The following is a 14,458-nucleotide window of genomic DNA, read 5'->3' on the forward strand; positions in this document are numbered from 1 at the left end:
ATGCTACGTCACAACAGTTTTAGATTTTTTCAAACTTCTAAGAATTCAGAGAAATTATTTGTATTTCCTACACCTTGAGATTAAATAGGAAATACAGTCTAACATTCAAAGACAGTTTTCTTACCTTGTAGAATTTTGATAACCACATGAAAAGACATGAGCCCCTCTTTCTGCCATGCTGCCCTCCATGTTGGGTACCACAAAATGAAGACCTCCTTTTGGCTGGTCCAGAGAAAAGTTTATATGCACCTTCAGGACTTTTAACTCTGCAGCACCAAGACCAAAATTGGAGTAAATATACACAACTTACATGAAAGTTATTTCAGAATAATCATTCTGTTTTGGACTCTTGGTCTTTCAAGATGATGTGTTTACTTCGTTCTCATGGACCTCAAGGTCCACTTACAAAGCACAGCTCAAAAGCTTACAAAAATGACCTCTTAAGCCTTATTTACAGGATTTATAAGAATCTTTATTAATTAATAAAAACTGAAATTGGAGTTATATTTCATCTTTCAACTCCCATCAGTAAAGAATCTTTATACGCTGATTGTACCCTAACCATGATCTCCTTTGTACCTTGCTGAAATAATTTTCTACAAAAATTGCATGTAACAGGCACATTCTTTAAAAGACATGTTATTGTCATTTGCAGTTTCTTAAAACCTCTTATTATAGTTAAAGCTTTTCTTGTAACTGAAGTGCCTTTGCTTTGGTTTAGTTTCACAGAAATCTCACCTATGAATAGACTGGCAAAAAAAGAAATTCAGGCATATGGTGAAATTTATCCAACAAGTCTCACCATATTTTGGCATTCAAACTTTGAAAAGAAAAATTATACCTGTTTGAATATTCTTCCCTTCTAGGCTTGCAAGTAAGACAACAGAAACGTAAGCAAAAATTAAAGTAAAAAAAAGTGTCTTTCCCATTAAGGTGTATCTGACAACACTGTGTGAGTCAGCTTCATGATACACTTGTTATTATTCTCTCACAGGTCTCAAATCCACAGGATAAAACCATGTATGAAAACAATACAAGCAACTAATAAAATCCATGCAAGAAAATAATCAACATTGGAGAGTGATTGATCTAGCATACCAGTTTATAAAGTAGTCTACTTTTCACTATGAAATAAATTTTAAAATGACCATTTGTCAAAGTGAGATGGGAACAAATTAACATTGCTTTTTGAAAAAAGATGTGTATAAATATATCCTCGTAAATTATTTTCTTTGTTGGATCATATATATTGTTAACAGCTTCAAAGTTACAACTGGCACTCAGTATAATCCATTACACGCACTTCCTCATGTATACTTCTGGCCTCATGACCACTCAAGAGTTTGTTTGTAGTGGGTGTTAAGAACCTTCCAACCACTTCTCTATATTGTCAAGAAGCGTGAAGGTGTTTTTCAGACTTCAACAGGAAAGATATGGATGAGGAAAAAGGAAACAGTAACAATCTTTTCATAAAATAATGTAATGTTACTTCTATTTATTTAAATCTACTATCTTCATGTGCAAACTTGTAGCCAACAACAAAATGGCTTCTTAAATTAAGCTTTCAGTATGGTCTCTTTACTTTACCGTCAACATGTTTCCACAGCTCTGAGGGAACCTTAATGCAGAGTTCTCCATTTCCAGCATCTGGATCCACAGCACTGACTGCGGCAGCGTAGGCATTGGAAAAATAGTTGAGATTCCTCCTGTCAGAAATACCCAGTTAATTCTTAAAATACACGCTGAACTACCAGAAACAACTTTGGAAATTATATGATTTCTATACTGAATTTCATGGTGCATTTTCAAGCAAGTATTTTGTTTTGTTTTTATAGGAGTGGAGCAAAAAAGGAGGAGTAAAGATTACATTTCAAAAACCAGAACTTAAAACTAGGCTCTTAAAGAAGTGATCTATGACCAAAAAGACTTAAGCAGTAATTATCCCCAATAAATTAAATGAGAAATGCTCAGTGTTCTTTTCTTCCCAATAAGAGTAATATTTACGTTTATTGGAACAGAAATAAAAATATCTCTTTTTTTTTGAAAATTTGGGATTAAGTTTATATATTTATTCTAAAGATCTGTCTCGATGATCTGTCTCCTCATATATTGCAGTGTTGCTTTTATGTTGCTTTTCTAAATGTAGTAAGATTTTAGCCTGGCAATGGTATTTTTCCCCCTCTAGCTTGATGGCTAGAAATAGTTTTATTTTATGCATTTGTAAATATCACATAAAATATTAGATACTAGATTTTTGGCCTTAATACACAAACACAGAAACATGTATTATACTTTTTAGTCCCCAGAAACAATTTTTTTTAAGTGTTACCATCACTCATTTATTTAGGATGTAGACACAAACTTTTGTAATCAGGTTTGAGCTGTTTAAGATACTATATGTTAGCTGCTAATTGACTACACATTTCATTTCAAAGTCATACCATTACTTCAGTTATGACATAGATAACTGTTTCCTATTGAAATAAGCAGGAACATGCGTATGTCCACTGTTAATGTGGCTATGAGCAGGATGCTATTTTCTTATCATTTAACGTGACGATGTTCAAACACTGGAGGAGGACCAGTCAAGTTCAAAAATAACCTTGCTTCTGCATCTTTACGTGATAGCTTTTATACTTTTTCAAATGGAGTGTTTAAAATTCTTAAACTGTGTAAAAAACGGAGCAAAACCTTTCTTAATTCTAATCCTCTAGTACGCAGAGTTCTTGAAAAGCTTGTACAACTCTACAGCTGAAGAGAAAGTGTCTGAATTACTTATCACCATTTTTTCCAGAATTTAAGTACCACTGATGAATCTAAGCACTGTGGGGGCAGAGCCATAATCAAGCATAAAGCTACCATGGAATCACAGAATAGTTTGGGTTGGAAGGGACCTTTAAAGGTCATCTAGGACAACTCCTCTGCAATGAACAGGGCCATCTCAAACTTGATCATGTTGCTCAGAGCCCCATCCAACCTGACCTTGAATATTCCCAGGGATGGGGCATCTACCACCTCTCTGGGTAACCTATTCAGTATTTCACATTCATTGTAAAAAATTTCTTCCTTATTTCTAGTCTAAATCTACCATCTTTTAGTTTAAAACTATTACCCCTTGTCCTATCGCTACAGGCCCATCTGTCCCCATCTTTCTTGTAAGCCCCCTTTAATCCAGTACCTAAAGGGGGCCTACAGGAGAACTGGGGAAGGACTTTCTACAAGGGCATATAGTGATAGGACAAGGGGGAATGGCTTCAAACTGGAAGAGGGCAGGTTTAGATTAGATATTAGGAAGAAATTTTTCACTCTAAGGGTGGTGAGGCACTGGAATAGGTTGCCCAGGGAAGTTGTGGAAGCTCCATCCCTGGAGGTGTTTAAGGCCAGGCTGGATGGGGCTTTGAGCAACCTGGTCTAGTTGGAGGTGTCCCTGCCCATGGCAGGGGGGTTGGAACTAGGTGATCTTTAAGGTCCCTTCCAACCTAAACCATTCTATGATTCTAAGTACTGAAAGGCCACAATAAGGTCTCCCTCAAGACTTCTCCAGGCTAAACAACCCCAACTCTCTCAGCCTGTCCTCACAGGAGAGGTGTTCCAGCCCTCGCATCATCTTTGTGGCCCTCCACTGGACCCGCTCCAACAGGTCCTTGTCTTTCTTGTGCTGAGGACTCCAGAGCTGGATGCAGCACTCCAGGTGGGGTCTCACAAGAGTGGAGTATAGGGGCAGAATCACCTCCCTTGACCTGCTGGCCACACTTCTTTTGATGCAGCCCAGGATCTGGTTGGCCTCCTGGGCTGTGAGCGCACATTATCAGCTCATATCCAGCTTTTCCTCCACCAGTACCCCCAAGTCCTTCTTGCCAAGGCTGCTCTCAATCCCTTCATCCCCCAGCCGGTATTGATACTGGGGGTTACCCCGACACAGGTTAGTGCACTACTATGGAGTAAATTAACTTTTGGCTGCAGACTCCACTCTTCTATGGAATCTGAAGTCCACATAAAGCAGACATGATCTCATTTCAGGATTTTACTTTCATCTAACCATTCTCTATTCAGCACCCACAGAGAAAACAGCATTCAACCCAAATTACAATACCTTACTTGGAAGAATGAAGGGTAATTAACCATGCCATCATCATCCTGTAAGTCTAGCTATGTCAAACACCGTGCTTATATTCCTAACCTTCCACATCCCAAAAACTTTGCTAAAACACTGAAATATATTGAGAACACATTTTCATGCAGTTCTTGATCTTTGGCAATAATAGTGCACAAATTCCTTGGCACCACTACCAAGACTGAGAATGTCAGGAGCAGTAAACTCGTCTACTTTGCTTGGAAGCTTCTGAAAATAGGACGTGAATAGTAAATTGGAGCATATGAGCACAGAAACACCCAAATACCAAGTTTTAAAACATAATCATTTTTTCCTTTTTCATAGCTGAAGTGTAGCTAAAGATAGGATATAATGCCAACGAGTTTTAAAAGTACGAGGTTGAATTTGTACACTGGAATATACTATAGCTTCAGCTATGGTTCCAGAACAATTCAAAGAACTTGAACTCCAGCTGAAGTGCTGTCTCCTAGTCTCAGCCACAAATTCCTACTCCCTCACTCATTAAGGAGACTACTGTTCATCTGACCCTGTGGTGATGCAGCTGAAAATGACAAATGGAAAAAGGGGTTTTTTGGCAGACAGCTTTCAGTTGGTTTAGCTCCTTGACATACCAAAGGGTCAATGAAGTGCTTCTACTGAGGCACAGGGGACTGTCAATGGGATCATAACCACCCCAACCAATGTTGCTTTAAGCTGTCTTCAAATGACATTCTAGGAAGGCAAACAAATACCATTGGAAAAACTCTCCGTAAAAACAGACTGCATGACTAAAAACTGTCTTAGTAATTAAAGAAACTAGCAAAAGAAAACAACAGTAATGTTCTGTTCGACTGTAAAGTCGCAAAGTTTTTAATCTTAAACTAAACTGGTTCTGAAAATTCACTATTACTGATAGGGGATCCCCTTTCCAATACAACAGTGAGAATCTGTTCCAACTTTGAGGATTGTGATGAGCTTGTGGTTACATTTTAAACATCAATGGGTTCATAGACAGGAAAAGGTTATGATTTTATAGCAAGAAAGGTAGACTCCGCAGGGCTTAACATTTTATGGAAAACAGTCTATTCTGATATTTCTATTTTTGTGAAGTGTTCCAATTCAAATGGGTGATTCATTATAGAAGGAATCTATTAAAGGCTTAGTACCAAAGATTAATTTTTTCATAGGTTGAACTATTCTCAATAAACTGGGTATGGCCATTTTAACAAAAACAGAGCACACGCCAAAAGTTACAGCCCAAGGAACAAAGATAAATTTTCCTAATGCTAAGTGTAGATCGATAATGAAAAAGCAATATGCATTCATGTTTTTTTTTTTCCTAGTAGAGATACATTTTATTATCAGAATTCACTGAAAACACTGTTAATTACAGCCCAAGTGCATGCTTGTTGACTGACTGGAAACAAGTGATCCTGCAGAGATTTATTTTTTAAAGCTAGTCATTGACTCCAAACACCTCCATGTCAACTTTCTATAGCATCTCTCACTACTAGCTGCAGTGGTGCTATTTAACCATTACACAGACCAAACATATAGTCTATAAGCCACTTTCTTCTTACAGTACTTAACACCAACTTGACAAAGTAAGTTCTTTGACCCACATGTAATTCACTACTCTACGTTACCTTTAATTAATTTCCTATTCTACTTTGTTTCCCAGATACAATTACCACTTGGTTTTGGAGTCCAATACCAAAATATATGATATAGCATATATTATATATAGTGTATTTTTTATATATACATAAAATATGTACACATGTAGGTAGTTTATTAATAAGGCCATGATTTGAATCTTTGGTACACTGAAAAACCTGATTTTCATTCTTGCCCAAGGTTAAGAGTTTTGCCATCTCTTTCTTCAAAAGTTCTCTATAGCTCCGTTTATTTGTAACAAAGTCTCTCATGAATTTAAAATTAGATAAGCATCATACCAGTGGAAATGAAGGCTACTTATTGCAGCAAAACACCACATGCTCAGTTCACTAGTAAGCTTTCTATCTTGTGCATAGGCTAAAGACTTGATCACTGACTTCTCAGAGAGAATATTGCAAGACATGCCCTGAAGGCTACCACTCTGGTCTCTCTCTCAGCTTACTGCTGCCTGTAACTAAAGCAACAATGAAGTTGAAGGATATCGAAATATCTTCATATTTTTAACAAAAAAAAATAAAATACAGGCTTCAAGTTAAAAAAAAAAAAAAAAGCTGAACTAGTAAAGAGACATACACTGCCAAAGACTAAAATTACACTGAGCAGAGTACCTATGCACAGGAAAGCATTCTGTGCACATTAGCTAGCTATACAAAAACATACCTACCTTTACACAGAAGTAATAATAAAATGCAATAGCTTCTCAACCCTGCACCATAGTTATCACACAAACATGTGAAGCACATAACCAGGCAACAAGCAGGATCATCACAAACTTCACTTATCACAGATCAAACCACTGCATCAAAACTCCAAACTTCTGCTGCAGATATTTAAGAGTTTACAATCTTACCCCTAGGATTAAGAAAACAGAGATCTCCTTTGCCCATTTTAACATAAAAAGGGGCTGAGATACAAGCATTTGTCAGAACACGCACCGTGGGAATTCTGCATACTGTAATCCAGAAAAATAAATCTCACTTCCCTTACACTGACAGAATTGAGAAAGCAACCATTTACAAGGAAAAGAGGAAAGATGGGGAAGACAGAGGCAGCTGTAACACTCAACAACAGCAGCCCTAACACAAGACCCAAACAAACATTCTCCAACAGTATTTGCAGTTTTTGCAAGATTTCAAACTCTTCCTTAAAAGTATGAGCAAAACGGGATCCTCTGCCACCTTGTGTACACATGGTAAAACTATGTGAACTGTTTTACAGCTTACAGCACTGTTCAGATGTTTGCTCAGTCAGGGAGGAAGGGACTGCATTATGCAAGTTCATCTATATAGTCCAATATGAAAAAGCTATGAAGCCTCAGGAGGAAATTACAAGATGGAAGACTGACTTTATTTCTAAATGAAACTTTAAAAGCTCTTTCAGTTATCACCTGAAATTATGGTTTGGGACTGGCAGATAAACTAGCAATAGCATCAAAGCTTAAAATATACCTAATGCACTAATTAAAGGTTTCTAACATTTCCTACAAAATTCGCCAATTTTTATTTACCCCTTTAGTGAGGGTGTTTTTGTGATTCAGCAGAACTGACAATATACAAGACCAAAAAAAAAGATTGTTTCACCTTCTGCAATGCTGAAAATGTGCAATGACAGAGATCACGTGTCAAAGATTTTTGCATCAATAGATAAAACCTGAAAGTATTACTTGAACTGAAAACAAGAACACAAAGAGCTGATCTAACAGAAGATTTCACCCAAGAAGTAGCAGAAAATATCATGGTGAGACAGAAACAATTTCAGCTGGCGCTGCTTGTATTTCATAGATAAAGCTCTCTCTAATCTTGACCTTCTCGACTCTCTTTTAACTATGTTTTCTTGCATGCCAAAATTTGCACAACATAAACAATTAACCACTTCACTTCACTTGACATTCACCTCATATCAGCAAACATAAGCTCTCAAGTCACAGATGCTGTAGCAAGTCTTCCCAGAGAAATAATTATAGTGGCTTTAAATACAGAATTTTCAGTTTTTAATTGAATTCTGTTGCTAAGGGAGTAAGAAGTCTTTACAATATTTTAACTTTGATAAAAAAGTTAAGAAAGAGACCACCAAATGATCAACTTTTTCTACATACTTTAGGTGTTCTTTTAGAAATTAATATTCTAAAAGAAAACAAAAAGCATTATCAAAAGCAAGAAAATGTTTTGCATACAAAATCTTAAAACTTGAACTTTATTTGCTACACACCACAGGAAAGAGTAAAGATGTAAACCAAATTATTTTAAATAAACAGGTTGCCAAGAGCCATCTTCATTTCACATTTACTAGTTCAATAGAGTACTGAAGAAAAACGTGCAAAAGATAACTATCCCCGCAAAATTTGAAACAAGACTTGATGACTAATCTGTGTCCTGTTCAAAATAATTGATACACCAAGTTCAGCTGTAAGGGTACAAAGGACATTATCACTAAACTTGCAATAACAAATGAGAACTTGGATGAGATGATCAGATGATTAGATATAAAGACTACTACAAATCACTACTGTTTCTAGAAGTAGTTCCTTGTAAAGAAGGGCAGAGGAAACCCACAGATGATTTAGTTTTTTGTACTAATTCACTAATTTTACAGTTTTTAGATTTCTAGCATTTCTGTTTGTAATTCTGCCTTAAGAGCAGTGATGTGTATTTCACCAAAACTTAGCTACCATCATGCTCAATACCCAATTGTGACCAGGTATTTCAATAGAAAAAATACATATCTCATCTAATACTTTGTAAGCCATGTAAGCCTTTGACTTCCGAGATACAGAAAAGAGGCATACCAGTTTTTCATAAGGAATATTTGATGAACTCTTTCTTTCATAACTATGAGTAACACAGGAGTTATGAAATACAGAGACTTTCTATTAAGTCCAAATAGCAACGTGAAAACCTGCAGCAGTGAAAACCACAGGCCACTGTAGCCCTGAGCGAGACAGTATTTCACTTTGCATGCATTGTCGTCAATTTTTGTTCACTCCTCCTAAACAGGATAATATGAAAAAAAGGATGATGTTCCACTATAGCACTAGGACGCTAAACAAAGAAACCCACTTTCTCTACAAAATGATAGAATTATCTCTCCTGATACCTTTCCTAACATAACGGAGTGCTCACTCTGATCATTTTAAATGCTGCTTCTTTCTCGCATCTTTCTTAAGTTAGACAGGATTCAGTTATTACAGAATCACAGAATGGCTGAGGTTGGAACGGACCTCTGGAAGTCATCTGGTCCAACCCCTGTGCTAAAGCAGGGCCACCTAAAGCCAGTTGCTCAGAAGCATGCCCAGATGGCTTTGGAACATCTCCAAGGATGGAGACTCGACAACCTCTCTGGGCAAATTGTCCCAGTGTTCAGTCACCCTCACAGTAAAAAAAGGTGTTTCCTGATGTTCAGAGGGAACCTCCTGTGTTTCAGTTTGTGCCCATTGCCTCTGGTCCTGTCAGTGCACACAAGTTAAAATACATGAAATTCCATCTGAATACAAGAAAATGCTTTTCTACTGTGAGGCTCATCAAATACTGGAGCTGGTTCCCCAGACAGATTGCGGAGTTTCCACTCTTGGAGCTACTCAAAACCCAACTGGATGCAGTCCTGTGCAACCTGCTCTAGCTGACCCTGCTTGAGCAGGGGGGTTGGGCTAGTTGATCTCAATAGGCCCTTTCCAACCCAAAGGACTCCGTGATTTCACATTAGCCGCTGTTAAACATGCACAGTGCTTTCACTAGAAGTTCTTTAACAATTCAGCAAACTCTAAATTCAACCAAGCAAGCCAAAAGAGGGTGTGAGAACATAAGTTTCAGTAAAATCAAAAGAGAATACTTAGTGAAAACATTTGCCCGTTGTGCTTCTCTTACCAAAAACCAAACAGACATGAGATTTGTACCAAAATCTCTTCCCATATCATTTCCCCAAAACATGTGGGAAGCTACATGTTTTTAAACTTGCTCTTCAATATCAGATGGTGAATAAATTCAAAACTTTTCCTTTCAAATTCCAAAGTAAGTTTAGACAATATTCTAGGACTTACACTCTCATCTACGATGCTAATAAATAATGAAAGTTTGATTCTTTAGGAAAGACTAAAAGCTTTATTTTCTAGCTCCCCAGAACAACTAAAATCTCCCCAATGAGAACTCTGATTTTTTGACTTACCAAGCAAAAACAACAACAACAAAAAAAGATGAAGTCACAAAACAGATGGGAATTACAGAATTAAATAGACTCAAGTGGTTGCGTATCAGGACTCAAACAAAATTTCAGAACTCTGATGTGCAAGTCAGTGTCCTATATAAATGAACACTGCATTTGCAAACTGAATTACTGAAACTCCTCCATAAGTAATGAATAAAGGAATACGGAGTGTCTGCCATAAACAAACAGTTGAAATCCAAGGATGCGTAACTTAGGATAAAAAGTAGCACTTGAATCTCAGTAAAAGACCAACAAAAGTTCTCTTTAATACTCCGCTTCTCAGACAACAGCCAGAGAAGTTAAGCCAGGTTTAACCTGAAAACTGAGATGTGCTAAGAAACACCTAAAAGGCTGCAGTCATCAAGGCAATGGGTAGACAACCTCTTACAGATCTAGCTACATCATTTGACAATGCCACTATTCTTGCAAATCTAACTAGCAGGACTGTATAAACTTTCTGCAGCTTGCTTCAGAATAAGTCTAGCCAGTTCCTATGTGCCTTTATCAGCCATAGGAGTTAACCAAGGTGATATTACCTCTGAAGTTGCTTACTGAGCCCTCTCCATCTTTTCAGCTAGAAAATATCTAAGAACAATCCCTGTCCAAGGGGACACAACAAATAACTGAAGGACAGTAATAAGCATCTCAATTCAGTAGTCCAATAGTTAACCTGATACAGTCACATGATTTGCCTTATTCCTATTTTTTGTTTCAAAGTAATAAGCTAATTATATATAAGGCTACCTAGACTTACTTAATAAAATCAGAAATAATTCTTACAAGATCTTATTAGGAAAATGGGAAATATTCCCCAAAACTTTGATATCATATGAATATTCTTAGGTTTAAGAATAGGAAAGAACAAAAATGATCATCCAATCTGACATTGCACATCATAAAAATGAGGAGAGTTTTTACAGGAAAAATTATCAGAACATGACAGTTTTGGTCTACATAGTATTATACTGATGCAACCAAACTGATCTATCCAATTACGCTGGAGTAAAAAAAAAACAAAAACAAAAAAAGAAACCACAAGAACACCCACAAACCCCAAAACTAAGGGCAACCCTCTCATATGCAACTCTCATATGAATGTAGCTGCACCACTGTAAAATGTTCTCTACAAGAATATAAACAAAATGCTATTGCCACAATAATGTAACCAAATTTTCTTTAAATAAATGAGACTAAGAGTTGGGCATAGATAAACCTTAAGTCCATCAAAGATAAAACATTTTAACCAAAGATATGCTCTTAGCAGGGAAAAAACACATGAGAAGGACAGTTTCCTAAAGCACTGAGGATACTCCTGGCATCCACCACTTCTTTCCCCACAAAGTACTTTAAAAAAAGTTTCTGATGCTTTTACAAAACAATACAAAGAAATGTTAGTAAAAGAAATTCTAAAGAAGAATACCCTAAGAGTCAAAATTATTGCCAAAATACTTTCCAAAAATAAAGTCACCATACCTTAAGTTACCACCAGGGAACCACCAGGTAAAACTTGCCAGTACAGTAAAATAGGTCACGCTTAACAGCAATAGAAGACACTACAACTGCAGAGTTTTAAACACATCACTTACTGCTTTGACTCATGGTGACAAACTTCCAGCGTTGGATCGTTATAGATGAAAGCTGCTTCTAAATCGTTGACTCTTACTCTGTAAATCCGGCACTGTTTACTGTTCAGTTTGATTCTATTCAGGTTTGCAACTGTGGGAAATATTGTCAGTTCCACATAACCCTATGAAAACACAAATCAAAACCTTCTATAAAATCTTTACCACCTCACAAAGTAGAGATATATATAAAAAAAAATCTTATTCATGCATTTCAAAGTAAAAACATAGCTAAAAAATGTTATTTTTTATGTAAGAAGGAAATTAGATCTCTGGAATACATTTTCTTTCATACCATTTAACAGGTGAAATAAAACAGCTGTGAAATGAAACAAAACATAAAACTTCAACATGACTGACAATTGTGTTTGTTTTACTGGAAATGATCTGCCTCTATTGACTAGATTTCAAGTTACTAGTATCACTATGTTTTTCATCACTATGTTTTAGATTTTAGTATCAGAGCTCTGGACAATGACTCTTAAAACCTAAGCAGATTCCATTTAACCTGATATCTAAATGCATAAAGAGCCTCAATGACTTCAGGCCTGAAATCATGAAAGCCTCTTCAAAGCCCCAGTGAACGCATATATAAGATAGAAAACTCTATAACCCTATCCCTAACATGAACTAACACTGTGTTGAACATCAATTTTGCATTGCAAAACTGCTTTGTAATATTATTTACAATGCAGCGTCCTACTTTTAGAAAGCTCTTCCTTGCATAGATTAAAGTGTTCACAATTAGAAGGTATTTTATTTGATGCATCTCAAGCAATGACAGACTTGAGAGGCATCAGATTAGGAAGTATAAAATATAGAGAAGCTGAACAACATAATTAGCTTGTGTGTGCAGTTGCTTCCTCTAAAAGCATGAAGAAAACCCAGACTTTTAATTTCTACTTCCACATTTTATTAAAAAATACTTACTACAACAGACTTTCTCTGAAAATTTATGTTGTTGATACAAACTACTTGGTGAGTTGTGCTGGAAAAAAAAAAAAAAATTTAAAATAAGTAAGGTTTTGTACAAATGCCAGCATTTAAAATAATATCTTAACCCAGTTTAAAAAAATAGAGCGCTCATACAGGATGCATATACATATAGATAAATACTGCATATAGCATATATTTATATAGGGACAATTCATGAGGTCTAAATCTCTTACATGGTCCAAAACAAATAACTAATAGAAATTGCATACAAGGTTAGAAAGTTCCAATAAAATTAAAGTATAGCATCATATCAGTATGAATATCACTAGTAATACAGGAAGATAACAACATCGCTTTTGAACATCACGTAAAACTATAGTATTACTAATAGCATAGAATCAAGTTCTAACCCTTAGTGATGTGCAGTATTAGAAACGGCATGCAGCTTTAATATTTGCAATCAGAAACCTGTGGAAAATTTACCTGGCAAGTTGACTCTCGTATATAATTTATGTAAGCAGGTACTATATATGAAAAAGATATATTATGTGCTTTTACAATTAGTATGTTGTAAGAATTAATTATTTTAAATAATGGTTACATATTAATCAAGATAGGTACTTTAAACAAGTCTAATGCATTTGCTTGAATTTTGAATGACGTATTAGAACTCCTGGTAAATAAAACTCTGATTTAAAAAATGGAAGATAAAATAATAATTCCAACTTTTTAAAAAGCTTAAAAGTTAGGGTTTTATTTTTCTGTAGTAGGTGGCATCTTCACCACACTTCACAGTAGTGCTATTCATGACTCAAGATGCAACCTTGTAATAATTCAACTTTTATGCCCCATCACGTTATACGGACATACTTGTGTACCCTGTGCATTAAAAAGTGACTTCGCTTCAGTTGAACAAATCCAATAAAAATTCCCACAAGAGAATGGTAACATCTAGCATCCAATGATGGATTCAAACATTACCCACACATTAAAATATATACAATAACAAGAGTAATTCTATTTAGAAATACATTTGTGTTACACATTTATAAAGAAATTAAGGAGGTATAAACAGAAATACATAAAGATCCATTGAAATCCACAACCAACTGTGTTGCAGCTTGGTTACAACCAAAATAACAAATTGATTAACAAAGCTGCTTGCCACAAATACAAGCATTTTTTATATATAAAAAAAGCCCTTGAGTCAAAAGGGTTTGACACAGAGGTAAGAATTAAACATGATAGCATGGTCTGTAGCGCTGATATTGTGTGGAGAGATCTCTACAGTTTGAAGAGCACAACGTAAGTATCTTTATAATATGAAACTGCATGGTTGACAGACTGACTGTCCATGAGTGAGTCAATTTACACAATAAAACATACAACTACAATACACATTTCCTGAATGCAAGCTACACCATAACCAGTGGTTCCAACCTTCTCAGGTAAATAATTACTGATCAGCCTGTGGCCTGTTTCAAATATGCATTGGTGTCAAGTATAGCAACTTTAAAAAAATGGATACTTATAATTTATATGGTCTTGGGCTCTCAAATCCTTTGTCTCCTTTCTTCCTATTCATCCTGAACAGCAGCACTAAATACACACTGCTGACCGTCAGACTGGCATCAACATCATCCTCGCTTGATGGGTCCTTCGATTTTCCCCTGTGTCAGGTTGTCTTTGATCACTCATCTCCCCACTGGATCTGTGAATCCCAACAGTCAGGCATCTTCAGCTCGAATAAGGACCATAGTTATAACACAAACAACATTCAGTCTGTCAGCACAACCTCTTATGACCGCAGCACACAACCCCTGTCTCCACTGGGGGTACGATACCGGTTCAGAGGCGCTGCGTGCTTCCTTTCCGCAGAGGCTACGTCAGTCAACCGCCTCAACGGCCACCGCAGGTGGGAACGACCGAGTCA

The 14,458-nt window shown here is 36.3% G+C and overlaps 1 protein-coding gene across 1 annotated transcript in view; it reads right to left on the reverse strand.

The window, feature by feature from the left end:
- The window catches only part of TAF2 (TAF2 RNA polymerase II, TATA box binding protein (TBP)-associated factor, 150kDa), a 64,851-nt gene extending 50,552 nt beyond the window's left edge, over nt 1-14,299 (reverse strand). Inside the window, exons 1-5 of the mRNA XM_009880994.1 lie at nt 14,058-14,299; nt 12,520-12,574; nt 11,554-11,714; nt 1,588-1,706; nt 125-266 (exon numbers count right to left, since the gene is read on the reverse strand). Of these exons, the coding sequence (XP_009879296.1) occupies nt 125-266; nt 1,588-1,706; nt 11,554-11,714; nt 12,520-12,574; nt 14,058-14,110 (530 nt within the window). The 5' untranslated portion in view covers nt 14,111-14,299. The remainder of the gene's footprint in view (nt 1-124; nt 267-1,587; nt 1,707-11,553; nt 11,715-12,519; nt 12,575-14,057) is intronic.
- Nucleotides 14,300-14,458: the final 159 nt, after the last annotated feature.

Source organism: Charadrius vociferus, unplaced genomic scaffold, assembly GCF_000708025.1.
Source record: "Charadrius vociferus isolate BGI_N301 unplaced genomic scaffold, ASM70802v2 scaffold2, whole genome shotgun sequence".
NCBI lineage: Eukaryota > Metazoa > Chordata > Aves > Charadriiformes > Charadriidae > Charadrius > Charadrius vociferus.